This window comes from Osmerus eperlanus, chromosome 4, assembly GCF_963692335.1.
Source record: "Osmerus eperlanus chromosome 4, fOsmEpe2.1, whole genome shotgun sequence".
NCBI lineage: Eukaryota > Metazoa > Chordata > Actinopteri > Osmeriformes > Osmeridae > Osmerus > Osmerus eperlanus.
The window spans coordinates 17325020-17349265 of NC_085021.1; the positions used below are offsets into that span (position 1 = coordinate 17325020).

A 24246-nucleotide genomic window follows, 5' to 3' on the forward strand; every position below is an offset into this window, starting at 1 on the left:
CCACCCTCAAATGTCAAATGTTGAATATGAAACTAACTTCACCTCGGTGCCGTAGCGTAGCTAACTACAACAACAGGGGGACGCTATACTGTTAGCACTTAGCACAACCTCAGGTAATGCTAAGGTCTAAACTCCACTCGTCAAGGTGACGTCAGGTTTCCGTTGGGCGGAATCCAGGTTGACATTTTACAAAATATAAAATGTATGATTGTTTCCAATTCCCTTGCGATATTTGGATATCATTTTACATTGGAGTCTTTCAACATCATCGCCTATTTTATTGGTGGAGGGCCAAGTGAACCATTTTATTTTCTTGGTAAACTTCTGGAATCGTTGTTAGCCAGACAGCTCTAGAGGGGCACACTGTTACTGGCAAACACGACTGATACAGTAGGGAGTATACAGTACTCCAGCAATTCAGATGGATATGCTCTGATCAAGTTTTTACCTCCCAGTTCTTCGTGGTGCTTTGTGAAGTCTTATGTATAAGGTAAATAAAAGCAGATGAAGAGTATGTAGTTAAATCAAGACAGGCTAGGTAGTGTTATTTTGAAGCAAAGTAGCCTGTAAGTTAGCGAGCCTGTGCTAGTCGCTAGCTAGCGACTAATTATGTAACTAGTGTATAGTATTAGGAGGTGGCACGCTATGAAGCTAGAGGAGCTATCTGAATTAATTTGGCGTGTCAGGTAAAACGATTTGTGGTTGCCATCTACGTAAATTATGTACCAGAATCAGTCACTACATCCTTTAGAGCTAGCTCTAGCAATGTTCACAGGAGCAGAACGTCAATATGTACCGCAGCGCGTGGGTAGTTAGCTAGCTAGCAGCAACTAACAGTAACTAACTATGGTGTAAACGTTAGCTAGCTAGCTATGAATTGGAGATGCACCTGCAGGTTAACCAGTGGCCTCCATTTTGGCTTCTGTTGACTATGTTTCCTTCATAGCCAGTTGGGGAGATGGAAACTGGGGAGATGGAAACTGTGGAGGACGTTGGAGTGGAGGCTGTCCCATACTGCTGTTCTACCTGCGACGGTGGGGGTCCCAACCACAGTCTTGCCATCCGTACCAGGAAGACCCGCAGTCTGAGCACCTCCGCAGCCACTAGCGCCTCAGAATACAGGTATAACTAGTTACACCTTTATCAGATGTTGATTTGGCATTAGGGAATGATCTGTATTTTGACCAGTCAAGTTTGCATAATTGAAACTGTTGATTTAGAGCTGAGAGTCTTCTGCTGAGAACATGGATTTTTTAATTAATCATTACTTAACCTATACTCACTGTATAGGTGTGTCAGTATCACTGTAGGCCTACATCCTAAAAGAAAGAATGAGGAACTAGAGGGGGTACAATTTCTGGAGAAATAGTAGGGTGTGCTTGCTTGCCTCGGTTGCAGATGGATCCGTTTATTAACTGTAATTTTTACAACGTGATATTTCTGTATATTTTATTAAAAAATGTGTACTTATTATTTATGAAGATTGCATTGATTTAAAAGCATACATTTGTTGCTGCTCATTTACAATTCAAAATACTAAAATTGAAGTCTAGAATGAAACGGTTGTCTTCTCATTTCCCCTGCAAGAGGGAATAGTGATAGCAGCCTCAGTTGAAAAGTTGGATCAAACGAAGATATTGGGCTATCCAGTGTAAAAATGGTCCTATAGGTTAGGTTATAACCTCTATGACTTAAACGTCACCTTAAGTTTTTCCCTTCTGGTGATATTTTCAATCCTTTAGCCTACTCATATTGCATTCATTCATTAGGAACCCCCTTTGGAACAAGCTATTGTAACAACGTTGTCACCGGCAGTATTTCAGATGGAATCGCGATTCAAACAGTACCATCTGCTAACTGAAAATATGCTCTACTCACTGTATATGTGTCAGTATCACTGTACATCTTAAAAGAAAGAATGAGTAATAACTAGGGGTGTAACGATACACTCAGCACACGATACAATACGTATCACGATACTGGGTGTACGATACAATACGTATCACAATATTTTGAACAACATTTTAAATTAAATTGAAATTCAATTAACAGCTTCATTTCCAAAACATTAAATATTTTCAATAATTTTCTTTGTTGTACATACAATTTAGTTAACTCAGATCAAGTGATTTCTGTGAATGCAATGAATGCACGCATGACGCAGGTGCAGAGTAGGTCACGCGCTGGTAGCTCAACCAATAGGATCAAACGGACGTCATATTGTAAAAATATTGCCGTAACTCTACGATACATATTGTAAACATTTTGTTTTGCGATATATTGTTCCACCCCTAGTAATATTTTTTTTTTACTTCACTATAGTTGCCCAATTTTATTGATAAACAATTTGAAGTGTTCTCTCTCTTGTGTCTTTAAGCTAGTGAATGTGTTGTCTGAGAAACAGCCATTAGCAAATGGCAAATTTACAAAACTGGGCTTCTAATAGGATTCGTTAAACAGAATTACGTTACAGGACACGGGGGTCTCATTGAGAGGGGAGGGGCGGCCATATTGTCCATGTCAATTGTAGCTTGCCCATCACCATACAACCTTTATGCAGTTACCAATGTTAAATGCAGTCTGGAACCCATAATGAGTACACAGTTGTTTTCCATGGCCATGTGCATGAACCAGATACAGCAGGAACTTGCCTTGGAAGAAAGCTATGAATTTGTATTGTTTTCCCTTAAAGTATTTGACTGGGAAAGTGCTTCCCTCCATAATATATGATGACATTTTAGATGCATATTATTTAATACATTTTATTCTCTTTGAATCTCATTTTCACAAATGCTTTAAAACATATCAGGTTTTCCTCTGTGATGTCAAACACAGGTTAATTGGATAATTAAGTTAAAGGCACAACAAAGTCAATAAGAAAAACTGTAGTTTACTGCTACATTTTCCAAGACCCATTCTGTACTTTTCATATTATGTTTGTGCTGTGTGGAATTCTTGGGGACTGTTAATTAAGATTTTCTTCTATATATTTTGCAACTTTCTTTTCTAGACGAAATCAGTCTCTCCATGGACCAAGCCCGGTGACTACATTTGGACCGAAAGCATGTATGTTACAGAATCCACACGCAGTAATGTAAGTTTCACTTTTTTAGTTCAAACTTAGTTATGTTAAACTATTGATTGTTTGGAAATAAGTGAGTTCTAGTTCTGTAACATCATCAGATCAAATGAATAGCTTTAGTTTGTACAATGTGGTTTTAGTGAATGTTAAGTTTCTAATATCTCAGGATTAAACACTAGACACTTGTGCAACTTGTACATTTCAAAGCAGTCTCAACGGTCTTCACCTTCATTATCTTTACACATTCATTGGTTCTGAATGCTTACTGCTGGCAGATAATCAGAAAGTATAGGGAAGTATAGTACACCTCAGTACCTTGCCCTCTTGACTCATACACTAATGTCACTGCCTGGTAATTATGTCTGCTTTTGGCAACAATAATAGATGGATTAGCATCCACGAGTTTAAAGTTGTTGGACCATATATAGCAAAGGTAGATTTTTTTGTTTGTTTTGTTACGTCTGTACAACAGACGTAACAAAACAGGCTTTTAAAGAAGTAGTAACAGGATATTTAGTTGTCAAGTTTGGTTATGCTGCTGATTTATAACATGAACAAGTAAGATATTGAAAGAATCATCAAACCACAACATTTTATAGCACAGCCTAGAGGAAATATATTTATTTGCTTTTATCAGGCTTTATGCTTTGTTTTACCAGGCATTCACTTGTACCCTTGAAAGCTAAACTTCTCTATGTTGTTGTGGACATGTTTCTAATACTGTTGCTTGATGTGCAAGTAGAGCCAAATTGAAGCATCATATGTAAATTACCTTTACAGAGCAAATTCAAATTTTCTGAATTATTTTTAACCATTATTTACAATTGGCATGCTACCAACTTAACAGTCTGATTTACAATTGGCTTGTAATGGTATTTTGCCACTGTTGGACAACAAACCAGGTACAAACTCAATAGTTTCCTATGCTTTACAGAAGTAGCTTAATTTCATTTTTTTTCTAAAATGTGAAAGCCAGGCCATCACTGAACTTAAAAAGGGGGGGGGGCACATATAAAATGTGTTGTAATTCCTACACCGTTCACCTGATTTGGATGTAAATACCCTGAAATTAAAGCTGAAAGTCTGCACTTAAAGCACATCTTGATTGTTTCATTTCAAATTCATTGTGGTGGTATACAGAGCCAAAATGATGAAAATTGTGTCAATGTCCAAATATTTATGGACCTAACTGTAAGAAGTTTCAGGTGAACAAGTTGATAATAAACTTGTATGACTTCTTTGTTAGTGTTACGTCACACCTAACCAGTAAGAGACTGCTTCCTCCAATGGGTGTTACCCTTGGGGCAGTGTGGGTTGGTCTTATACAATGTTGTCTTTCCACGGCTGTCTTAAGAAGAGGAAGAGGTTTTGGTCACTGACAGAATGCACATAGGAGATTTAGCGTTAAGACCTTGTGTGGACAAATATAGACACAAGCGCATGGGCAGAATTGATGACTGCTGTGGCATGCTGAATGGTTTTGATGAAGGAGATCAGTTGAAGGCTGCACACAGGATCTACTCAATAGAAGAATTGAATTGACCACAGAAACTTTTTTCTTTTTTCTCTACTTATAGAATGATTTTATTTTCCTAGAGACTGAGATCAGAATAAGATGTGTGGTTGTAGATAACTGGATAGATTAGACTGAAGGGTAGGTAGAACTGGACAAAGCCCTCTTCATTAAACCCAGCTTCAGGACGCAACATCACATGCAGACAGCCATGAAGTTCAACCAGTATTTGCATGGTCCAGAGAACAGCAACGACAGAGTATGGAAAGGGTGAGAATGTTGTCAAGCTTGTCTTAAACTTGAAAGATTTTCTCAGCAAAAAGAACATGAACAACAACAATGTCAAGTTGTGTAGTATTAACTGTGGTATTCAATTGTTACCTGTGTGTTAAAAAGGAGGATGCCAGACGGGTGATTTTTCTGAAAGCTATCCTTTATGTCTTCAGTAAAAAAGAAAAGAAAAACAATAACATGAAAAATTGTGACATGTTTCCAGTAACCTTTAAAATTGTTCTTATAATTCTATTCGGCAGTGCAGTGTTTTCAATTCTTATCCAAATTTGGCATTACCTCATACTAGAAGCACAAACACAAACGGACTATCAGTGTCCAAGGAACTTAAATTAACCAACCCTCACTTTTAAGGATGTTTCTCATCAAAGGAATGCACCATTTAGCAACTTTCCAGTAGTACTCTGTTGAGTAACGAAGGGTCTTTCTGACTTCCCTAAGTCATATGAGTGCATGTCCCCGGTCTGTCACGGTTCAATATGAGCTTTGGTCCCCTGAGCATCCGTTTCACCAGCTCTGTCTCACAAACACAGAGCGCTCAGTTGTTTCCCTTCATTGGACACACTTGTTAGGAAGCATGAAACACTGTATCGTAACATTTAAGTATTACTTAACATAGACTGAGAAAAGTGGGCAACCATCTTATCAAGACCTTTCATGGTATGCTGTCAGCAAATATCCACATTATACATTTTATATAGACAGATTAATAACTTTTATACTGGATCAGAATACCCAAGCTATGTATTACCCTTAATTGATGGATTGTTACTTAATACAGGCCTAGTTTGTATTATGTCAGTGTGCACCATTACATATACAAACCCTTTAGATGATTCTGACCTTAATACATCCTGGATCCACTTTGTTAAGGACTGGCCTATTACAGAGTATGAGATTATACAACTCTCCAAGGGAGACTAGGTGGTGGGAAACACAGTAGTTTTGTTCATCTCAACTAAGTGTTTTGCTTTACAAATAAAGGCAGTCAACAAAGGACAGATGAAGCCAGATCAAAACTATTGTGGTTGATGTTATGTAATACTTGATTAGAAGTGTAGTAATTTCCTTCTCAGAATTCTAGGTCTACTTCCTGGAAGTCATAAAGGTCTGATTCACATCATTCTGCTGGGATAAGACCAATTGAATAGCTGGTGCATTTACTTTTATTTCCTAAATCCTTTCAGCTCTTTGGTCATGTATTGATTTATTCTACCAAGACAGGGATCCTGACCTGACTTGTTCTGTCTTTGATACTGTACAGTAGTGGGTTAAGTTAATTCAGAAGCACTGGAGTCTGTTCTGGAGAATGAGCCTGCAGCGCCTGTCTAAGCTCCAGCCTCTAATTGGATAGGTGATAAGCAGGCTGGTTTCATCAGACAGCCTGTTATTCAACCAGACAAAAACAAACACCCGTTAACTGTTGTCTAACTACCAGACATCCCCTGGAACATTTCTTAAATACTGGACACTATACAGAGCTTAAACAATGACTACAGTATGCTTAAACAATACAATCTTTCAATAGTTATTCAAAAGCCACTGCTTTAGAAGCAAATCTACTTATAGATTATAGATCTTTGGTTAAAGTAATTCATCCTTAATTGAGACGCTTTTTATATAATATATAATAATTTGATCTCCACAGGCACATACAAGACCCAGCCAGTCAAAAACTGACGTGGAACAAGCCTCCCAAAAGTGTCCTTGTCATCAAGAAGATCCGTGATGCCAGTCTGTTGCAGCCTTTCAAAGAGCTCTGTGTGTTTCTCACTGAGGTATGAGGAAGTGCTCTATCGCAGACAACACCAACATCACACTCTGAGGAGAGTAATGGTTGAACTAAAACAATGGAAAGGTATTTTATTCTTTAAACTGTCATTGACCCACATTTGTTTGTTTATTGTTTTAGCTAAAAAGCATGATTGTTTACGTGGAGAGCAAAGTTCTGGAGGACCCCGCCATCGCGGACGATGAGAGCTTTGGGGCCATTATCAAGAAGTTCTGCACTTTTAGAGAAGGTTTGAGTCATATACTTCAATGTCTGAATGGTTTATTCTTTATGGATTTTTATGTTGTACAATAATAATTGTTTGGGGCCACGCTTCAGATCTCGATGACATCTCCAATCGAGTGGACTTTATCATCTGTCTCGGTGGAGATGGAACCTTACTTTATGCATCTTCTCTTTTTCAGGTAAAGTATGCATTCACTGAACAGTATTTTTCACCCATAAATTAACAAGACAGCGGAATTTCAGTTCCCCAGCAGTGTTGATTTAGATTCGTCTTATCTTGGCTGTCTGTGTGCTGACTTTGTATGCTACTATGTATTTCAAGGAGAGTGTTCCACCAGTTATGGCCTTTCACCTGGGCTCTCTGGGCTTCCTCACGCCTTTCAACTTCGACACCTACCAGTCTCAGGTCACCCAAATCATCGAGGGTATGTTCACCAACATTGACCATGCCCAGTTTCTCCACCACGAACAGTGCCCTCTTAGGCTGCGTGTCCACTACAGCGGAGCGGGCGGCGCGTCAGCTTCCAATCCATTTTCAATGAAACCGGGCGTTGACGCTCACGTAGGGCATTGTGGGAGCATCAACGCCCGGTTTCATTGAAAATGAATTGGAAGCCGACGCCCGCTCCGCTGTAGTGGACACGCAGGGTTATCAGTCCACCGGGTTGTTAAACTGGCACAGGTCGTCCCATTGTTGGACCTTCTTAGGCTAGTAGTGTTTTGACCGTTCTTGCTCCTTCCTGTGTGTGCAGGTAACGCTGCCATCATCCTGCGCAGTCGTCTGAGAGTGAGGGTGACGAAGGAGAGCAGAGAGAAGAAGGCCAGGGAGGAGGAGAAGGGCCTCATCATGACCAACGGAGACAACGAAGGCAGCCGCAAAGCCATGCAGTATCAGGTGCCTAATGTAGCTGGATTTTTCAGTAGGACTACTCTACGTCGGGGCTGAGGTTTACAAATGGCTGTGAACTCAAGTTTGTTCCTGTCATGGTGACTTGGCACATATGTTTAACAGCCTCTGTCTTCACTCTGCGGTGAACCCATTGTTGCAGAATCAGTGAACCCAATGTTTTAGCGTTTAGGAGTTAACCAAAGCTAATGACTCCTTTGCTGTGATGAAAACACCAAGTTTCACCAAAAGGTGAGACTTGTGTGGTATGTGGGGAAGGAACGTTAGAATTGTCCCTCGTTTTATGGGGGCAAAGTTGCTTTCTTTTAGATTTTGGTGGCCCTATGCAGTACCCTGTAGATCATGGCATCAGTGTGTTCAAGATACTCAAACAAATACCAGGGCGTGTGTGTTTGACTTGGGTCTGAGTTCAACACATTCTGCCGAGTCATCACAGGCAGCGTGCAGGGAGGTACTGCATGTGTCACGATTGGTGTGGAGATAGACAAGCACCAAGAAAACATTCCTTCAAAATAATGAAATATGCTTCTGATCCCAAACATCATATAATCAAAAAAACAAAAAAAACATACTGTATATATATTTCCCCGCTACAGACTCGACAGCACCCGGCCAGTGGAGTTACTCTGCTCTCTGTGTCTCCCTCTGACAGGTTCTAAATGAAGTGGTGGTGGACAGGGGACCATCCTCCTACCTCTCCAACGTTGACCTTTTCCTGGACGGACACCTCATCACCACAGTACAAGGAGATGGTAAATCACTGTCATACAAACCTCCTGTCCAGACTTTCAGAAAGACTTTCTTCTTTTCATACACAATAGATTTGGGCCTGACCCCAATACAGATTCCAGTTTGTCCCGATATTGCATTGTAACCCTGATGTAAATTCTTACACCCATTTGAACAAGCAACATTTTGCCACAGATCAGCTTACTTTCTAGTTATTGACCTAGAAAGTAAAACCCATAAAGTGGTGTCAGTGCTAGAATGCTAACAGTACTGTTGCTCTGTGCGTCAGTGGTACGTCACACATGCATAGTTGACTAGAAGATTTGCTGCTATAGTAGGACAAAGTTCAGCCTCTGCTCTAGCTCGCTTTATAGAAAACCCAATCTTTGATTCTGGCATTGGTTCAGAGATTACAGCAGTGAATTGGTGGTTGTGTATTAACAGGGATATTGATTAACCACAGCTTATGCCTAAACTAGTGATGGTGTTTGTGTTTTCTTTAGGTGTGATAGTGTCCACTCCCACGGGTAGCACGGCGTATGCTGTGGCGGCTGGAGCCTCCATGATCCATCCAAACGTTCCTGCCATCATGATCACGCCTATCTGCCCTCACTCTCTCTCTTTCAGACCGATAGTGGTACCAGCAGGAGTGGAGCTCAAGGTGACAGCATGCCCCTCTATCTATACTGTACACACACATGATCATAAACCCAAGTAGAGTTTCTACAAACACATCTCTTTTACAGTTCTATAAAATGTGTTTGTTTATAAATGAGACAGTGTCATCCCCAATGCAGACACCAGACTTAATCTTATTCCGTGTTTCTCACTCTTAGATCATGCTGTCCAGAGATGCTAGAAACACAGCCTGGGTGTCCTTTGATGGACGAAAAAGACAAGAGATCTGCCATGGAGACAGGTGAACCCACAGATCATGGATCTCCCCACTCAGATAAAATGACACATAGTCACATGAACTTGTCGAAAAACTGAAACTGATAAGCATGGTAGAAGAGAGTTGACCTTTCAAGGAGTTTCCTGAATACCTTATGGACTCTAACTGACTTTTTAAAATGGACTTGAACACATAATGACACATTTAGTGGGTGGAGGTGCGGTGCAACTATGAAAAATGATCTTCCTCGTTGTTGAACACATTGTCACCTGAGTGGCTTACAGTGTTGACTCACATTTTGTTCACCATTCTTTGTCATTTGAAACCAAAAATGTCCCCACTTGCACCAAACTGTGTGACAATTCTTTTCTTCCTCTTTCTTTTCTTCCCCACTTGCAGCATTACCATCACTACGTCCTGCTTCCCTGTTCCTTCCATCTGTTTTCGGGACCCAGTAAATGACTGGTTTGAGAGCCTGGCCCAATGTCTACACTGGAACGTGAGGAAGAAGCAGAATTACCTCAGCTCAGAAGAGGATGAGTTCTGAGGCTGACTCGACTGATGCAATTTACAAACTATATTGCTATATTGACTTTATCAGTCCAACATCGTCACTCGATCACTCTTATTGATCCACGATCAGACAAAACTGTTAAGCATTTTTTTGTCTTTAATTAATCAAGTCACGCTGTTTGATTATTGAGTAACTCCCAAACTCAAACTGCTTCTCAGATGAGTCAAGGCACAATATTTGATAATACCCCAAATAATGATAAAAATAAGTAGTATATTAATAGTTGATGATCTAAGGTGAAGACCATGAGATGAACTCTTGACAGAAATGATTACTGTTGATCGTGGTCTATAAAAACTTTGCATCTAGTATTTGGACCTCAATGGTTAGTAGATAAAAACCTCTGTTCCCCTTGAACTATTAAAGCTGTGGGGGTTCCAAAACTTTGCTTAACATGTTATATATTTACAGCCGTGGCTTACCATTGCTATAATCATCGCCACGTTCATGAAAACAAACATTCTTAAAGGAGTTCAATTCATGTTTATTTTATTTTTTTGCAATTTATATTTTTGTCCATAAACTCTCATAACAATGTGAGGCATGAGTACTTCAGGGATAATGGCAACAACTCAGCAATAAGGAGCTAAGTGTAAATATTGTGCCTTAAACACCTAATTATTGTATGGAAACCTAATATTTTAACCTTGACGTATTTTCTTAATCACATCAATGTCTTACTGCAGGTGTGTGATGTCAGTATCCTCAGTAAAACTCATTGTAGTCTCTGCAGTGCTTGCAAGCCAATTGAGAGGCTTGTGTTTTAACGTTGCATCAGCAACCTGTCAAACCAGTATGTGATGTTAAAAACTGCAAGAATGGAGAATGTCAGACCTATAACTTATTCCAGGGTACATGATATGTCTTCATTGCCTATCTTATAAAGCCATAGCTGAACGACATCTTAGTTTCACAGTGCATGATGAGGGCATAATACAAGTCAGATAAATCCAGTGAAGACCTAACCATTTCCATTGTCAAGTTAAGGTGAATGTACATTTTCTCACACCTGTAGTTAGGTGTCAGATTGGTATTGGAGTATGAGGATATGTAATGTGGGGCTTTTGTTCAGTGCATGCTGACATCACCTCCCCATCTGTTACTTTCTGACTGTGGTAGTAAGGTTTTCCCTCTTGGTTTTTCTTTGTCAAGGAAAAACAAAACTGTAATTTGGTTACAATATAAATCAGCAGGAAGTTTTTAATATTTTAAAATTAGATGATCACCTAGACTTGGTTAACTATGAATTGTCAAAAAACAGGCAAGTGATGTTTCTAAAACAACATTTGTGAATACTAGCATACCGCACTCATCAGAGGACCAGCTAATTCACTTTTGAAATCCTTCATTCCGTTTTGAAATCATCCATTCCATTCATTCATTCTAATACGTATAGTGCTTAATGAAAATGTATTAATATATAGCCTATATGTTTATTTACCAGTTTATAATATCATTGATGATATAAAAGCCTATTTGATACTTATTGTATGATATGTATATTACGGTCTTCAAAATGAGTTTTTACAAAGTTTTACATTTTCTCAAGCTTGAAAAAGAAATCCTCTTACAATGGAATTTATTGCTGAATCTTTCTGCTTGCTACTGTTAGCTAACATTCTTTGTACTTAAGGCATAGCTACCATAATTTGTCATTTTATGACTGTTTCAAAGCATTTGTCTTTATATGTGATATACTTCCCTTCTCAAACAGGAAGTGTATCTCACCCTGTCCTCCAGACTTGTAGCAGTCATGGAGTTTGCCTTATAAACCTGCCTAAAGATAAAGGAGGAGTTTGTTGTGACACTGAAATAACAGATTGTAAATTAACCCAGGGTGTGGTAGATTTTCATTTAATAACTTTGTCATTTCAGTTTTGAGGGCCTATAATTTTTATGGTAATATTGTAAATTGTTTCTGAAATGAATTCTGCTATTTTTCCAGAGCACTTTAATAATAAACAAAGAACATAACTAACTTTGTTGTTAGTCTGTTGTCAATTCCTTCGTAGAATTGCAATCAATTTTAGGCTGTGTTTGTGAGGGTAGTCAAAAAATGTATTAACTGTAGTTTGCCAAGTTCCTTAAATGTAATGGTGCTTAGACTTTACAGAAATATAGTTAGTGACACTTGTGTTAGTCATTTCTTTAATTGAAATAAAAAAGAATAGGTTGTCAATCAAAGCAATATTCCCTATTATCAATATATTTTAAATGAACAACTGGTAATTTGATACGGGCTAAAATCATGTCAAGACATCTTCTGCAATGTGAAGTCTAAAATCTGTAAGCTAGTAGAAAATAGGTAATAAATAGATATTATGTATAAAATGGATATAAACCAATAAAAATCCCCATATATCAGTAAGTAAACAAATCTCCAATGTGCAAATAAAAGTTAGCAATATAATTCCAATATTTCTGATGCCATCAATTTCAAATGGATAGTATAATTATACCAACCAAAATATATTATCTTTGGTTTTTAACTAATAGGTTAAAAGTATCATCAGAAACATAAATCATTGTTACAGTAAATTCAACTGAAATCCTACAATTTAGTTACAATATAATTATGAACTCGAACTTGATGAACTTGTCATTTGAATGGAAAAGTTGGGCCTACAGTCTTCTCAAGATGCAAAACCTAACTGGGCTGAAAGCATCTCACATCCAGTAGCAGAGGGATATCTGAATCACAATGAATAGTGTTAACTATGAAAACATTACTTGATTCCATTCTTAACATTATGAAGTTCAGTTCAGTCCAAAAAAAGTCTTGTAAAAACAGTAGTTCATCTTCAGTTTGTTGCATCCTTCCACAAGTACTAATGCACTTCACTACTTACCTCCCGTCCGACACGAACACTGCAGAGAGAAGTTGATAAATAATAACCTTCATTGTCCTGGTCAACACAAATGGTCTAAACTTGAAGTCTATGAAAATTCATCGACCACAAAGCTGTTTTGAGTTTCATGTTTTGTCTGGTAGGAGCTTGGTTTGTCTTTCCCCTCACACTTCAACAACCAGTGATTAAACAATACATACAAGTGAAAAAGGACACAGGCAGTACTTACTTCTCTCCCTCAGGCCCTGCCCAAAGCTGCGCACCAATCGGACGACGCCCCATGACAGTACTCCTTTGATCAGGACTGAGATCAGGGCTCCTGTGATAGCAGCTGCCTCTAGAGTGTACGTCTTATCCTGGCCCCAATTCAGACTGATCTGAAAACAGAGTTCATATAAAAGTGAACCTTTTAAATACGCTGGCACCACAGATGAACTATTTTGAGACTTAAGCCACAGTTTTTCCACCAACTCACCTTGTACATAAGATAGATGAAGTAGGCCAACTCAGGTAAATTCAATAGTAAGAAGACACAAACCAATGACTTGGCTTCTTTTAAAACCTAAAACAGAGTAAATAGACCAACCAGTTCTTCCAACAAACCAGCGTGGCAAAACGTGTTTAACTTTATCTTTCGACCATTCGCGCATTGTTCATAACTTATAAATCATGCACCTGCATCTACAGTTAAAACAAAGGGGCAGCTGACAGATGGAAAACAAACTGGTTTAACTGTAAAGGGTGCGATCACTTACTGCAATACCACCAACCATAGCTGTTAGGCAAGCCCATGCAACCCCAAAGCCAAGGATTATGTTGTTGGTGAGGGACATGGATGTTCCTGACGTCATGATCAGGATACAGAGGCATAGCTGACAAATACCAGGATAAGACATAATCTACAGTGAGTAAACATGTACAGCACCATAACAATCCCAACAAGACCAGTAAGTCCAACCAACCATATGTTTCATTAGATGCACGTCAATTTATCTTATGTCCTACCTGTGCCTGTAGATCAAAGGTTACCATGGAGAAGCATAAGTTGAGCAGAAAGTACTGCTCTTGGAGACTCTCCAATGCCCCACCCACTCTGAAAGCCATCATGTTGGGTCTATTGATGAGCAGGACTGTGCAGAAAACATGGAACACACCCACACCCTGGATGCATACAAACCGAACCTGGAACATAAAACACAGAATTAAGAATGTCTATATGGAAGGTTGATCAAAATTCCAACTTCCATTTGATTTGTGCTGTGGATGTTTCAATTGAATTAAATTGCCATATTTTCATGTCTGGCACATATGTTGACTCTAGATACCAATAGAACAGAACAGTGGAGAACGTAGAGCCAACAGAGGGCAGCATACCAGCAACTCATGTCTGTCCTTCACAGGAAGTACAGTAAAGTTGACCACAGAGCGCACCATGACAACCACCACACTGAGAACAAAGACTATCAGCTCCTGTCTGTTCTCCTGTAGTATACCCCGGGTGATGTAGTATATGCAGAACACTGGTGAAACAAAACAAATATCTCAGTTTAGTTGAGTACAGAACACTAGGAGAAGACACTACACTGTCACTTATGAAGCAAAGAAAAACGGGAAACATTACATTGTATATTACTAGCAGCATGCAAAACAGTATCCATGTAAATACAGTATACTTAGTGTAATGTAGAATGGGGGGATGCATGCATTTACATAAAACTAAGTAAATACAATGCCTTGCCAAGTATTCACACCCTCTCAAACAATTCCTCTTTTATAGCCATTTTTTACTTTCAGTATGGGTTATTATTTGTAGATGAATGTGATATGGTTTTAATTATGAATGAATGCAGAAAAGAATGTGAAGACTTCAGCAAGGTGCAGTAGATGCAGCACTTGTGTCTAAAACAGGGGCATAACTGCTATGCTACGATCCGAATAGGATTGCATTTCTGGTAAATCCCATGAGTTGCAATAGAAGTGCAAGGCTTCTTTCAACTTTTTTCAATCTTTTCTGGGATTGCACAGAGTGGTTACCACATGCTTACTTCAGGATACTTCCGCTTTCAGATGAGAGAAAGGAGGTTGTGTGCAGTTGCTTGTCATAAGTTAGCAATCTGATGCCATCGCCAGTCATCTAAGTCACATCACTTACAGATTCCAACCAGCTGGATGATGGATACAGTGAAGTCGTCCTCATAGCTGTAGGTTGACATGCTTTGTTGGTAGATACTGCTAAGAGTGAGCGTAAACAGTGCCAGAAGTGATACAATAGTGAAGCAGAAGTAGAGCTTCACCAAGCATGATAGCTCTGACCAAGGCTTTATCTGTGGGAAAGACAAAGCACAAAGCATAAATGGCCAGGATGTAAGCAATCCAACATGACAGTTGCCGACAGATAGTGATAAATTAACGAAAATGATTTATAAATAACTGAAATGTAAATTTACATTTCAGTTATTTGACACTAGTGTGGCTTCATCTTCAAGTTTAAAAGAGTGAGCCACAAATCTGCATAATTGCCTTTTTGGTTTTGTTGGGGTGTTGGTTTGGATGTAGTTGTCTTTAAAGCCAATTGTTGATAATAACTTACTGGTCCACATGGTGTTGGTATTAGTTCCCTCCGCCGTGGCCTCAGATTTGGGGACGGGAGATCGGCTCCTTCTCGCACCTGGTTGTCCAACAGTGGACTGGAATGTGTTAAAAATATAAGTTGATTTTATATATATTTTATGACGGGGGTTAAAGTTAAGTAGGTGCAACTACTGCATGTCGTAGAAGATTTACTATAATTCGTTGATGTCTGGCCAAATCATAATAGCCTATACTGAGAGAAACTGAAAGGCTAACCTCGGTCTGTAATAACATGACAACTACATTTATCGAACACCATACCGAGCTGACTTCATGTAGATCACTGCCTTTTCACACTGAATAAGGTCAGTTGACACTGACCATCATGTTCTCATTGTTGTATTTTTTTGTTAGCCGTCGACTCTTAGTAGCTATAGCTACAGACAGCTATAGACTGGATCAAAGCAGTGTGGCCAGTCAGAAGGCATAGGCTACATTGCTGCTCTGATCGGGCGTTTAACCTTTCCTCTGGCTTTTGGCTTATCAAAACACCTATAAATTTATAAACGATAAATAGATAGGCCTGCTGAGGTTAGATGTTTGTTACTGACCTTATCTCGTCCATTTCTGCCACACAGCAATGCTCTTTATGATTAGTGTCAAGCTACATTCTAACAAGACAACTATAATCTGCAAATGTCAACGTTGTCAGTTTCACCAATTTTTTGGTAAACATTATAATAGTTCAAACCGTACTGTATCAAGCAGTATTTCCGCTAACACATTTGTATCAGTCACGTCATTTTATGCTAATTTGGGGTGCATTCAAAATGTTTATGCTGCGGTAAATTTCAGCATTTTTAGCAATGTTTTGAATCTACATTAACTGCCCTTAAAGACGTTTTAATTGATAGATGGATACATGATGTGGCTCTAAGGTTGACCGCGATGGTAATACATAACCCATCGTTGTAACATGCTTCAACCTCTAAACGTTACGACTCTTGAACACAACATGTTTATAAACGCTGCATTGAAGCAGGAAGTAGAGTATACAGAGCATTTATTCTAACCCTAACCCTAACAACACACGTTATGATGCGAATATTTGGTAATAATATTCGCATTTATGCCAAAAAAGCATTAAAAACACAACAGTCTAAGTTTCAAGATCACTTCTCCCCAAATAAAAACTAGCTAATATCTTTGTCCGTGAGAGGGCAACCACTGTATTTTGTTTCCTTATTACTGGGCTGCGTTACAATTCGCATAACAATGCTAGCTAGAAAGCTAGCTGGGTTAGGTTACACCCATGTTCACCAAAACAAGTGAAACATTCGAGTACCGACCAGTTCGGTTTTCATTTATTTGTGTTAGATGATTTCAAATCTAGTTCGGGTTGAGTTTACCTCCATAACTCGGTGGAAACTAGTGGATATTCAACCTAACGCTGACTATATAAGGTAAATAATTTGATTAAATCAGTTATCGAGATAATTTAACTGTCATTGTCATTATCCAGCACCATGAACACTAGATTAACATTTAGCTATAAAATGTGTTATGTAGCTAACGCTAGTGCTAACACTAGTTTTCTATGATAGAAGCTTGCTTTTCATTTCCTGGCTGCGAGTTTTGTCGCTTGCACCTTACAGCGATATCATATTGAGCTATAGCTCATAACTATAGTTATCCAAATGGAAATTATGCGAAACTGTAGCGATGCAAGATAGTCGATGCAACTTACTTGCTATCGCCAGACCTATGGGTATAGCCTATACGAATGGAGAGACAGATATGAGATAGATAAATTGATACTATATTGTCCTTTTTCAATGAACTTTGTTGCCACAGTCTGTATAGAGCACATGAATAGCACCTTACCAGATGCTAGTTACCGGGGTGTTGTGTTAAATTAAGCTCGGGCAGAGGGGAGAATAAGACAATGTCCGTTTCCAGTTCAGGGATCTGTAGCCTATCTGCGACCTGATGGAAGCAATGTGAAGAATGGTTTGAAGGGTCGTGCAATGGAACGGGCTCGGCGTGTAATCGCTTTGCTGTAGACGTCTGAGAGGTTGGGAGTAGGGACAACCTGGAAAACCTGATTTTGTGTGTTTTTACAGGTGAGGGAGTGCCCAAGTGGTCATGCTCAACACACTACTGGACTGACACACAAGCTGTGGTGGACTGACATGAAATCATCCCCCTGACCCCTCTGGGTTTTTACCTGCTGGGTACCTGTGGTCCTGAGTTACGGTGCACTAAAATGGCCAACGAAGGACCCATGAGGCATTCTTTTTGGCGTTTCCTCACCCCGTTCAGAAATAGTAAGGAGCGTGTGGTGTTGGCCCGCAGTGAGAGTATGTCAGGGGAGCGTGTACTGAAGATCACTATCACAGAGACCACAGTGATCGAGGCAGACTCTGGGGTCTGGAACTCACGGTCCCTGGCCTATCTGGGCCTCTGGTACTTCTTCAGCTTCTGCACACTTTTCCTCAACAAGTACATCCTGTCGCTGCTGGAAGGGGAACCCAGCATGTTAGGTAAGGACAGAGAATGTCTAATAAGGGGAGAACTGCCACTCTGGAAACTTCCGGCTTCAGAACTGGTTGCAGTTCCATATGAGGGCGCTCACAGGCGAGTGCAGAATGAATGAAGGTCTAAGGAGCTATACCCCTCAAAATCCACTTTTCTCAGGATATAATTTTTTGTCTAGTAATTTGAATGTTGCATTCGAAAGGCGAGGCAAAGAAAATACACACTTCTGGGTGTTTTTTAATGTCGCTTTTTTGTTCTAAAAAGCCTTTTTAAATGTCAATGACGTCATACAATCAGCGTTCATTAGCCGAATGCTAGCGTGTTATGGGCAACAACGACTCACCCTGTAAGAAATCGAAAGGACATAAGTACTTGTTCATTCAAATTTAGACCTATAATCCATGTTGAACTTGCAAAAACTGCAATCAAATCTGAGATTTCTCAACGACAATCAGGCGAAAGAGACAAATGTAGCCGTCTAGCTCCATAGACTCCCATCATTTTGCACTCGCCCGCGATCACTCCCAATGGAACTCTGGTGGAACTGTCACCAAATTCGGTACAATGGGGCTTAATAGGGAGTGGACAGGCTCTCCGTATACGGGCTCTCGTAAAGACAACAACATACATTGACTGAATAATTGTAATTTATAATTCTTATAGTTATATAGATTAGTGATGTTGAAAATAAGTAGAAGCTCTCCTTGTGTGCTAAATGGCTTTTTACTATGAACACAGTGTTTCCCCTACCATTATATTAGGGAGGCACCCCGTCCCCCCAACGGCACCCCCCGACCCCCCTGGAATGTCAAGTTAATAATAAATAAATAAATAATGATTTATTTATTGCTACCGTTATTGTAATATTGTTACCTTTCCTATAAAACAGGTCTATACCTTGCTCTTTGATTAAACAAACTAAATGGCCTTATGTTATTTATCTTATTTACACGACGGCATGTCATTTCTGTCTCTACATGGTCAGGCGACTATGTCTCTACATGGTCAGGCGACTATGTCTCTACATGGTCAGGCGACTATGTCTCTACATGGTCAGGCGACTATGTCTCTACATGGTCAGGCGACTATGTCTCTACATGGTCAGGCGACTATGTCTCTACATGGTCAGGCGACTATGTCTCTACATGGTCAGGCGACTATGTCTCTACATGGTCAGGCGACTATGTCTCTACATGGTCGCCCCCACCCCGCAGCCCCCACCCCGCCGCCCCCACCCCCCACCCCCAAAGCTGTAAACCTAGGGGAAACACTGACATGGTAATTAAAGTAAAACATGATTCTTGGTGGAAAAGAGGTATTATTCTGTCCATTGTCACTACTTATCAGAATAAGCAGAGGATAAACTCAATGCTGTCTGCTTTACAAATATTTTAATTTGAAATTCTTTCCTATTCTTATGAATAGGAAAGCTGGAATTTCAATGCTTATTTTATGCACATTGTCAGCAGTGTGTTGTATTAAAACATAGGTTCTAAATGTTTACAATGCAAGTAAATATTTTCATTGTATGAATATTTGCAGGTGCGGTTCAAATGCTGTCCACAACTGTCATAGGCTGCTTCAAGATGTTTGTGCCTTGCTGCTTGTACAAGCACAAGCCCAGGGCAGAGTTCCCACCAAACTTCTTCATGATCATGTTGTTTGTAGGGCTCATGAGGTGGGTCTCTAAGCACAAAATAATATAGACATAACTGACTGAGATTTCAGTCAGTTGTGGTGTTACTGTAAAAAAATTGTCAGAAGTGGTTTCAATGCAATATGATCATGATTAATCACAGATAGAAAAGCTATGGTCATCAACTTTTGTAACTGTGGCAGTTAAAAGGGTTATGTCAGTAGGAAAAAAGGACAGTCTCCGCTCACTGATTATACTAGTTTTACATACAATCGCAGAAAGTGACCAGCTTTTTTGTACCTTTGTTGTGTCAAGGCGTGGAAAGGGCGAGGTCAAATGCTTTCCATCTTTCCTGTTTCACAGGTTTACTACTGTGGTGTTGGGACTGGTGAGTCTTAAAAATGTGGCGGTGTCCTTTGCAGAAACAGTGAAGAGCTCTGCCCCCATCTTCACTGTGATTATGTCACGACTCATCCTAGGGGAATACACAGGTACAACTCACAGAAGATCCTGACATGACCCTGACCTACATATTCATACTGCTTAGTATGTGTAGTAGTGGAGAACCTACCTAAAATATACAACCACATGTTGAGCTGTTGCTCAGGCAGTTTTGATTGACTCGAAGATAATTCACTTTGTTTGTGGACTTGTTTAGGGCTGTGGGTGAACCTATCTCTCTTCCCTGTCATGGCTGGCCTCGCCCTCTGCACAGCAACAGAGGTCAGCTTTAACATGCTGGGCTTCTCTGCAGCCCTCTCCACCAACATCATGGACTGGTACTGTGTGTTACCCTAATACTATGCAATACTATGCATTCCACCAAAACAGTCGCACACATTTGCCATGTAATCACTTTCTCTTTCTATGCCTTCCTTTATCTCTGTCGCACATGGTCAAGTGCTCGCACACACAAACACCCAAAAAATAACTTATTTTATATCAAATTCCATCATGTGACATCAGTACGACGACGACTCCACTTGCCACCCCAGCCTATTTGTTATTTGTTTCAGTTTACAGAATGTATTCTCTAAAAAACTACTGAGTGGGGACACATATAAATTCAGGTAAGTGGTTTTGTTTACTTATTTTATTTACTTAGATTTTGGAATTGCTGATGAGCGTGTATATTTAGTGCAAATTATTTTTCGTTGCATAGTACTACATGCTGCTTGTTTGTCTCATGTTTAGTCCTCCAGAACTGCAATTCTACACCAGCGCAGCTGCAGTGATAATGCTCATACCTGCTTGGATTTTTCTCCTGGTATGTCAAATAACCTCAATTTTATTTCAAGTTTATATTGTGTATGCTGCCTTGCTAACTGTCTGCTGTGTGGAATTGGTTTAATTTCCCACTAAATCCCCACCTATTTGTGTGTACCAAAAATGCTAGTATTGGTTCTGTGCTTAGTGTTCTTGTCAAAAATACAATTAACATAATCAGTTTCAACACACACTTAAAACATTCACCAAAAAATGTCACCTGGGTGTCAGATCTGACATGTGCTTCTTCTTATGTACTCACAGGACATTCCAGTGATTGGGAAGAGTGGGAAGAGCTTCAACTTCAGTCAGGATGTTATTCTGCTGTTGCTGTTTGATGGGGCCCTTTTCCATCTCCAAAGTGTTACTGCCTATGCACTAATGGGACGCATCTCCCCCGTCACTTTCAGGTAGGAGACAGAGTTGGCTGCCTTCACTTTGAGAAACGAAACGGCTAAATGTCAAATGTCAAGCATTACTGTAATGATTTACATTTTGCTCTATTAACTAAGTCACTGTCTGTCTCTACCTCACAGTGTTGCAAGCACAGTCAAACACGCCATGTCCATCTGGCTAAGTATCATCGTTTTCAGTAACCACATCACTGTGCTTAGTGCCTTCGGCACAGTCTTGGTGTTCTTTGGAGTACTGCTTTACAATAAGGCCAAGCAGATCCAGAGGAAAATCTTGTATTCTCTAGCTTCTGAGCACGCCCAGAAGCCTCTGCTGCAAGACCATGACATTAAAGCTTCCCAGTCCTAGACTGCTCCAGACTGAAAGGGGGGAAAGCTGACCAACAAGATTGAGAGAAGGGAAGTCTATGCATCTCTTTCAACTTGGAAAAATATTAACCTTGATGATGCTGTCAAAACAAATGAATTGCATACGTAACATTTGCAAGAGGTAAGGAAGATGGAACTAGTCGCCAATTGGGTTTCACTGACTAGAAACATCCTTTTGAGTTCCTGGTTCCGGGTATTGACCACCATTCCGTATGTTCATGCTTTGGTTCCAATGTGAACTTGCCTTTGGTTGTTTTTATAGGTCTACGTTTGATAAAGGTTTGTTCTACCATACAAACCTGTGGAACTTGTTTATTCATATTAATGGAGGCTTATAACTCAGGATTTCTCATTTGATTTTGTGTTTTATAGAAACAGTGCAAGTCTGTTTTTTTTTTACTCACTTGCCTTTATACATGTATGTCTTAAGATGTTTGGGTATGGGCACAACACAACAAAAAATGTGTTCCTGAGAATGTGAAAAGAAATCCATCACCCAACTTGTTTATTGCATCTATTCACCAAAAAGCTATACATTCAAAGGAAATATTCACAACATATTTGGCACCATATATTTTTTAAAGTTGTGCTCTGCCTTCAAGATATGGTACAGAGAGCTGTCTTTTAACTGTTAGCCTTAGCTAGCTTCTCTTTGACACAGACGTTTTACAGCAGCTTGCGACATAGGTGAATTACCTACTTTCCTATAGGAGAGTAAATATTATTTTATTCACAATATTTTTTTTCCACAATTTTGCAACCATTAGAACACAGACCATTTATTTTGGAGAATTTGATGGACCAAAATCTGTTCCCCTATGAGGTACCAATGGTCCCATATACCTTTAGTTCAGAGCAGAGAATTAACCAATTATCTACTGGTCTTTTTCAATTTCTTTAAATGTCTCATTGTTTCTGTATTTTAATTGTTGTGTGTATTTTGATCACTCTGATAGTGATAATGTTCTCAACCATGTTCATGTCTTGTGTGTTAAATATGTTTGCTTTCCAATCGGGTTCTTTTGTTGCATCTCCAAAGATGCTTGGCTTTGTCAATACATTAACACAGTTCCTAATTGTTAAATATTTGAAATAAGAAATTGCTATTACAGGTGATGAATAACTAATAAACCACTAAACTGAACCAATGCTATCTGTTGCTCAGGTCATGGTCAATCTCTTTTATTATAACTGTAATTATTGAATTTTTTTCAATCATTCATCTCTGGCTGAAATGAGTTCTGGGTTATTTTGTTTATGGCTTGAAATGAAAAAGTTGGATGGTATTAAACAGAACGGACCCCTCTTTGTGAGAGGAAATTGTCATAAAAATGTGCCCCTTTCCTTGTTTGAATTGTACTTGAATGTATGTATATTTCCAAAAATGTGGTTCAACAACTTGATGCTATAATATCACTGAACTCATGTTTGTACATGACTACTATTATGAGTTTTTTTTACTGTATTTGATGTGGACAAGACTGTCAACTTTTGTAATCTTGCTAATTAGATTTTTTTTTCTATCTTTGTTCTATTTTATTTGCACATAACTCGTACTTTTTACAGCTGTTCTTGTACAGTTTGGGGTTGTTCTGTTTGTTCTTGCCAAAATGTGCTTTCCACTGATGGATTGTTGTTGATAAGAATACTGTGAATGTTTTAGACTATGTTAATCAAAAAAAACATTTCATAATTCTTAAATTGGATTTCAGGGAAACTATCTTGCCTCTGAATATTAAGCTGGGGTTGCTGATAATGGAACAGTAGTTGAACCTCAAACCAAATTGAAAGGGATAAACAAGAAAAAAGTCAATACTCCCAGTTGACCATTTAGCCATCCACTTAAACCTCATGTTGAGTTATATGTTGAGAGCATTTTGCCTAAGTATTGCTCGTGACAAGTGTCTTAGATTCTTTATACATTGGGCAGATTGCATTGTGTATGAACTAGGTTTATACTGATTATGCACCCCTTTTTCATACTGTATTAATAATACTGTATTAATAATAGTCATCTATTAAGTCCATGGAAGGACGGTAAGTGTGCATTTAGGTGGATGTACTGTAATTTCAGTACGTGTAGAAGTCATGAACTATATATTTTGCAGAATTGTGAATTGAATCGATGTGTGATGTTTAACAGACTATGAACAAAATACATTTGATTTTAAAATAAAAATATTTTTCTAAGTGGATAACAATGACTTGAGTGTAGTCAAGTATAAACTTCAGTTCAGCACTATCCCATGTGGGGGCGCAATCATAATCTTGTTGATCAGAAATGGTGGCTATCTATCTTTAGGTACTGTTACTGGTTACAACTAGAGAGGGTACAATTTCTGGGGAAATTGTAGGGTGTGCTTGCTTGCGTCGGTTGCAAAGGGGTCCGTTTTTGAATGACATTTTTACAACTGATATTTCTGTATATTTTATATAAAAATGCATACTTATTATTTATAAAGATTACATAGATTTAAAAGCATTTTTTTTTTATGCTCATTTACAACTGAAAATACGAGTGAAGTGTAGAATGAAATAGATGTCTTCTCATTTCCCCTGCAAGAGGCAGCCTCAACGTTGAATCAAAACGAATAAA

General features: G+C 39.1%; 3 protein-coding genes across 6 annotated transcripts; 2 read left to right on the top strand and 1 right to left on the bottom strand.

Moving 5' to 3' along the window:
• The first annotated feature begins 26 nt into the window (after window positions 1-26).
• Window positions 27-11965, top strand: nadka (NAD kinase a). 4 transcript variants are annotated; one of them, XM_062459735.1, is made up of 12 exons: window positions 27-113; window positions 947-1122; window positions 3011-3094; window positions 6535-6664; window positions 6799-6907; window positions 6997-7082; window positions 7226-7328; window positions 7656-7798; window positions 8463-8562; window positions 9043-9200; window positions 9376-9458; window positions 9834-11965. In XM_062459735.1, exons 2-12 carry the CDS (start codon window positions 959-961, stop codon window positions 9979-9981), a joined length of 1308 nt encoding a protein of 435 aa, XP_062315719.1. In that variant the 5' UTR covers window positions 27-113; window positions 947-958; the 3' UTR covers window positions 9982-11965. The 4 variants fall into 4 exon arrangements, with proteins under 4 accessions (XP_062315719.1, XP_062315718.1, XP_062315720.1 ...); XM_062459734.1 differs by lacking the exon at window positions 27-113 and adding an exon at window positions 146-490; XM_062459736.1 differs by lacking the exon at window positions 27-113 and adding an exon at window positions 146-490 and having other exon boundaries at window positions 951-1122.
• Window positions 11966-11979: 14 nt separating this feature from the next.
• LOC134019152 (uncharacterized) lies at window positions 11980-16366 on the bottom strand. Its single transcript, XM_062459739.1, has 9 exons — window positions 16040-16366; window positions 15448-15544; window positions 15010-15181; window positions 14232-14377; window positions 13863-14039; window positions 13613-13729; window positions 13333-13419; window positions 13087-13234; window positions 11980-12876 (listed from the first exon to the last, which is right to left on the bottom strand). The coding sequence occupies exons 1-9, from the start codon at window positions 16051-16053 to the stop codon at window positions 12854-12856; spliced, it is 981 nt and encodes a 326-aa protein (XP_062315723.1). The 5' UTR covers window positions 16054-16366; the 3' UTR covers window positions 11980-12853.
• A 349-nt stretch (window positions 16367-16715) lies between these two features.
• Window positions 16716-24010, top strand: si:ch73-236j9.2 (solute carrier family 35 member E2A). Its single transcript, XM_062459740.1, has 9 exons — window positions 16716-16891; window positions 17552-17971; window positions 19509-19644; window positions 19966-20093; window positions 20261-20381; window positions 20619-20672; window positions 20797-20869; window positions 21133-21278; window positions 21405-24010. The coding sequence occupies exons 2-9, from the start codon at window positions 17695-17697 to the stop codon at window positions 21628-21630; spliced, it is 1161 nt and encodes a 386-aa protein (XP_062315724.1). The 5' UTR covers window positions 16716-16891; window positions 17552-17694; the 3' UTR covers window positions 21631-24010.
• Window positions 24011-24246: the final 236 nt, after the last annotated feature.

Bases quoted from the DNA above. Each gene is read 5' to 3' on its own strand.
- nadka (XM_062459734.1), top strand. The intron at 7,329-7,655 runs GTATGTTCACCA...CTGTGTGTGCAG, and splicing joins GGTCACCCAAATCATCGAGG to GTAACGCTGCCATCATCCTG. The intron at 8,563-9,042 runs GTAAATCACTGT...TGTTTTCTTTAG, and splicing joins CACCACAGTACAAGGAGATG to GTGTGATAGTGTCCACTCCC.
- LOC134019152 (XM_062459739.1), bottom strand. The intron at 13,420-13,612 runs GTAAGTGATCGC...ACTCTGTTTTAG, and splicing joins CTATGGTTGGTGGTATTGCA to GTTTTAAAAGAAGCCAAGTC. The intron at 12,877-13,086 runs GTAAGTACTGCC...TTCTCTCTGCAG, and splicing joins GCAGGGCCTGAGGGAGAGAA to TGTTCGTGTCGGACGGGAGG.
- si:ch73-236j9.2 (XM_062459740.1), top strand. From the start codon at position 17,695: ATGGCCAACGAAGGACCCATGAGGCATTCTTTTTGGCGTTTCCTCACC. The intron at 17,972-19,508 runs GTAAGGACAGAG...GAATATTTGCAG, and splicing joins AGGGGAACCCAGCATGTTAG to GTGCGGTTCAAATGCTGTCC. The intron at 20,870-21,132 runs GTATGTCAAATA...ATGTACTCACAG, and splicing joins CTGCTTGGATTTTTCTCCTG to GACATTCCAGTGATTGGGAA.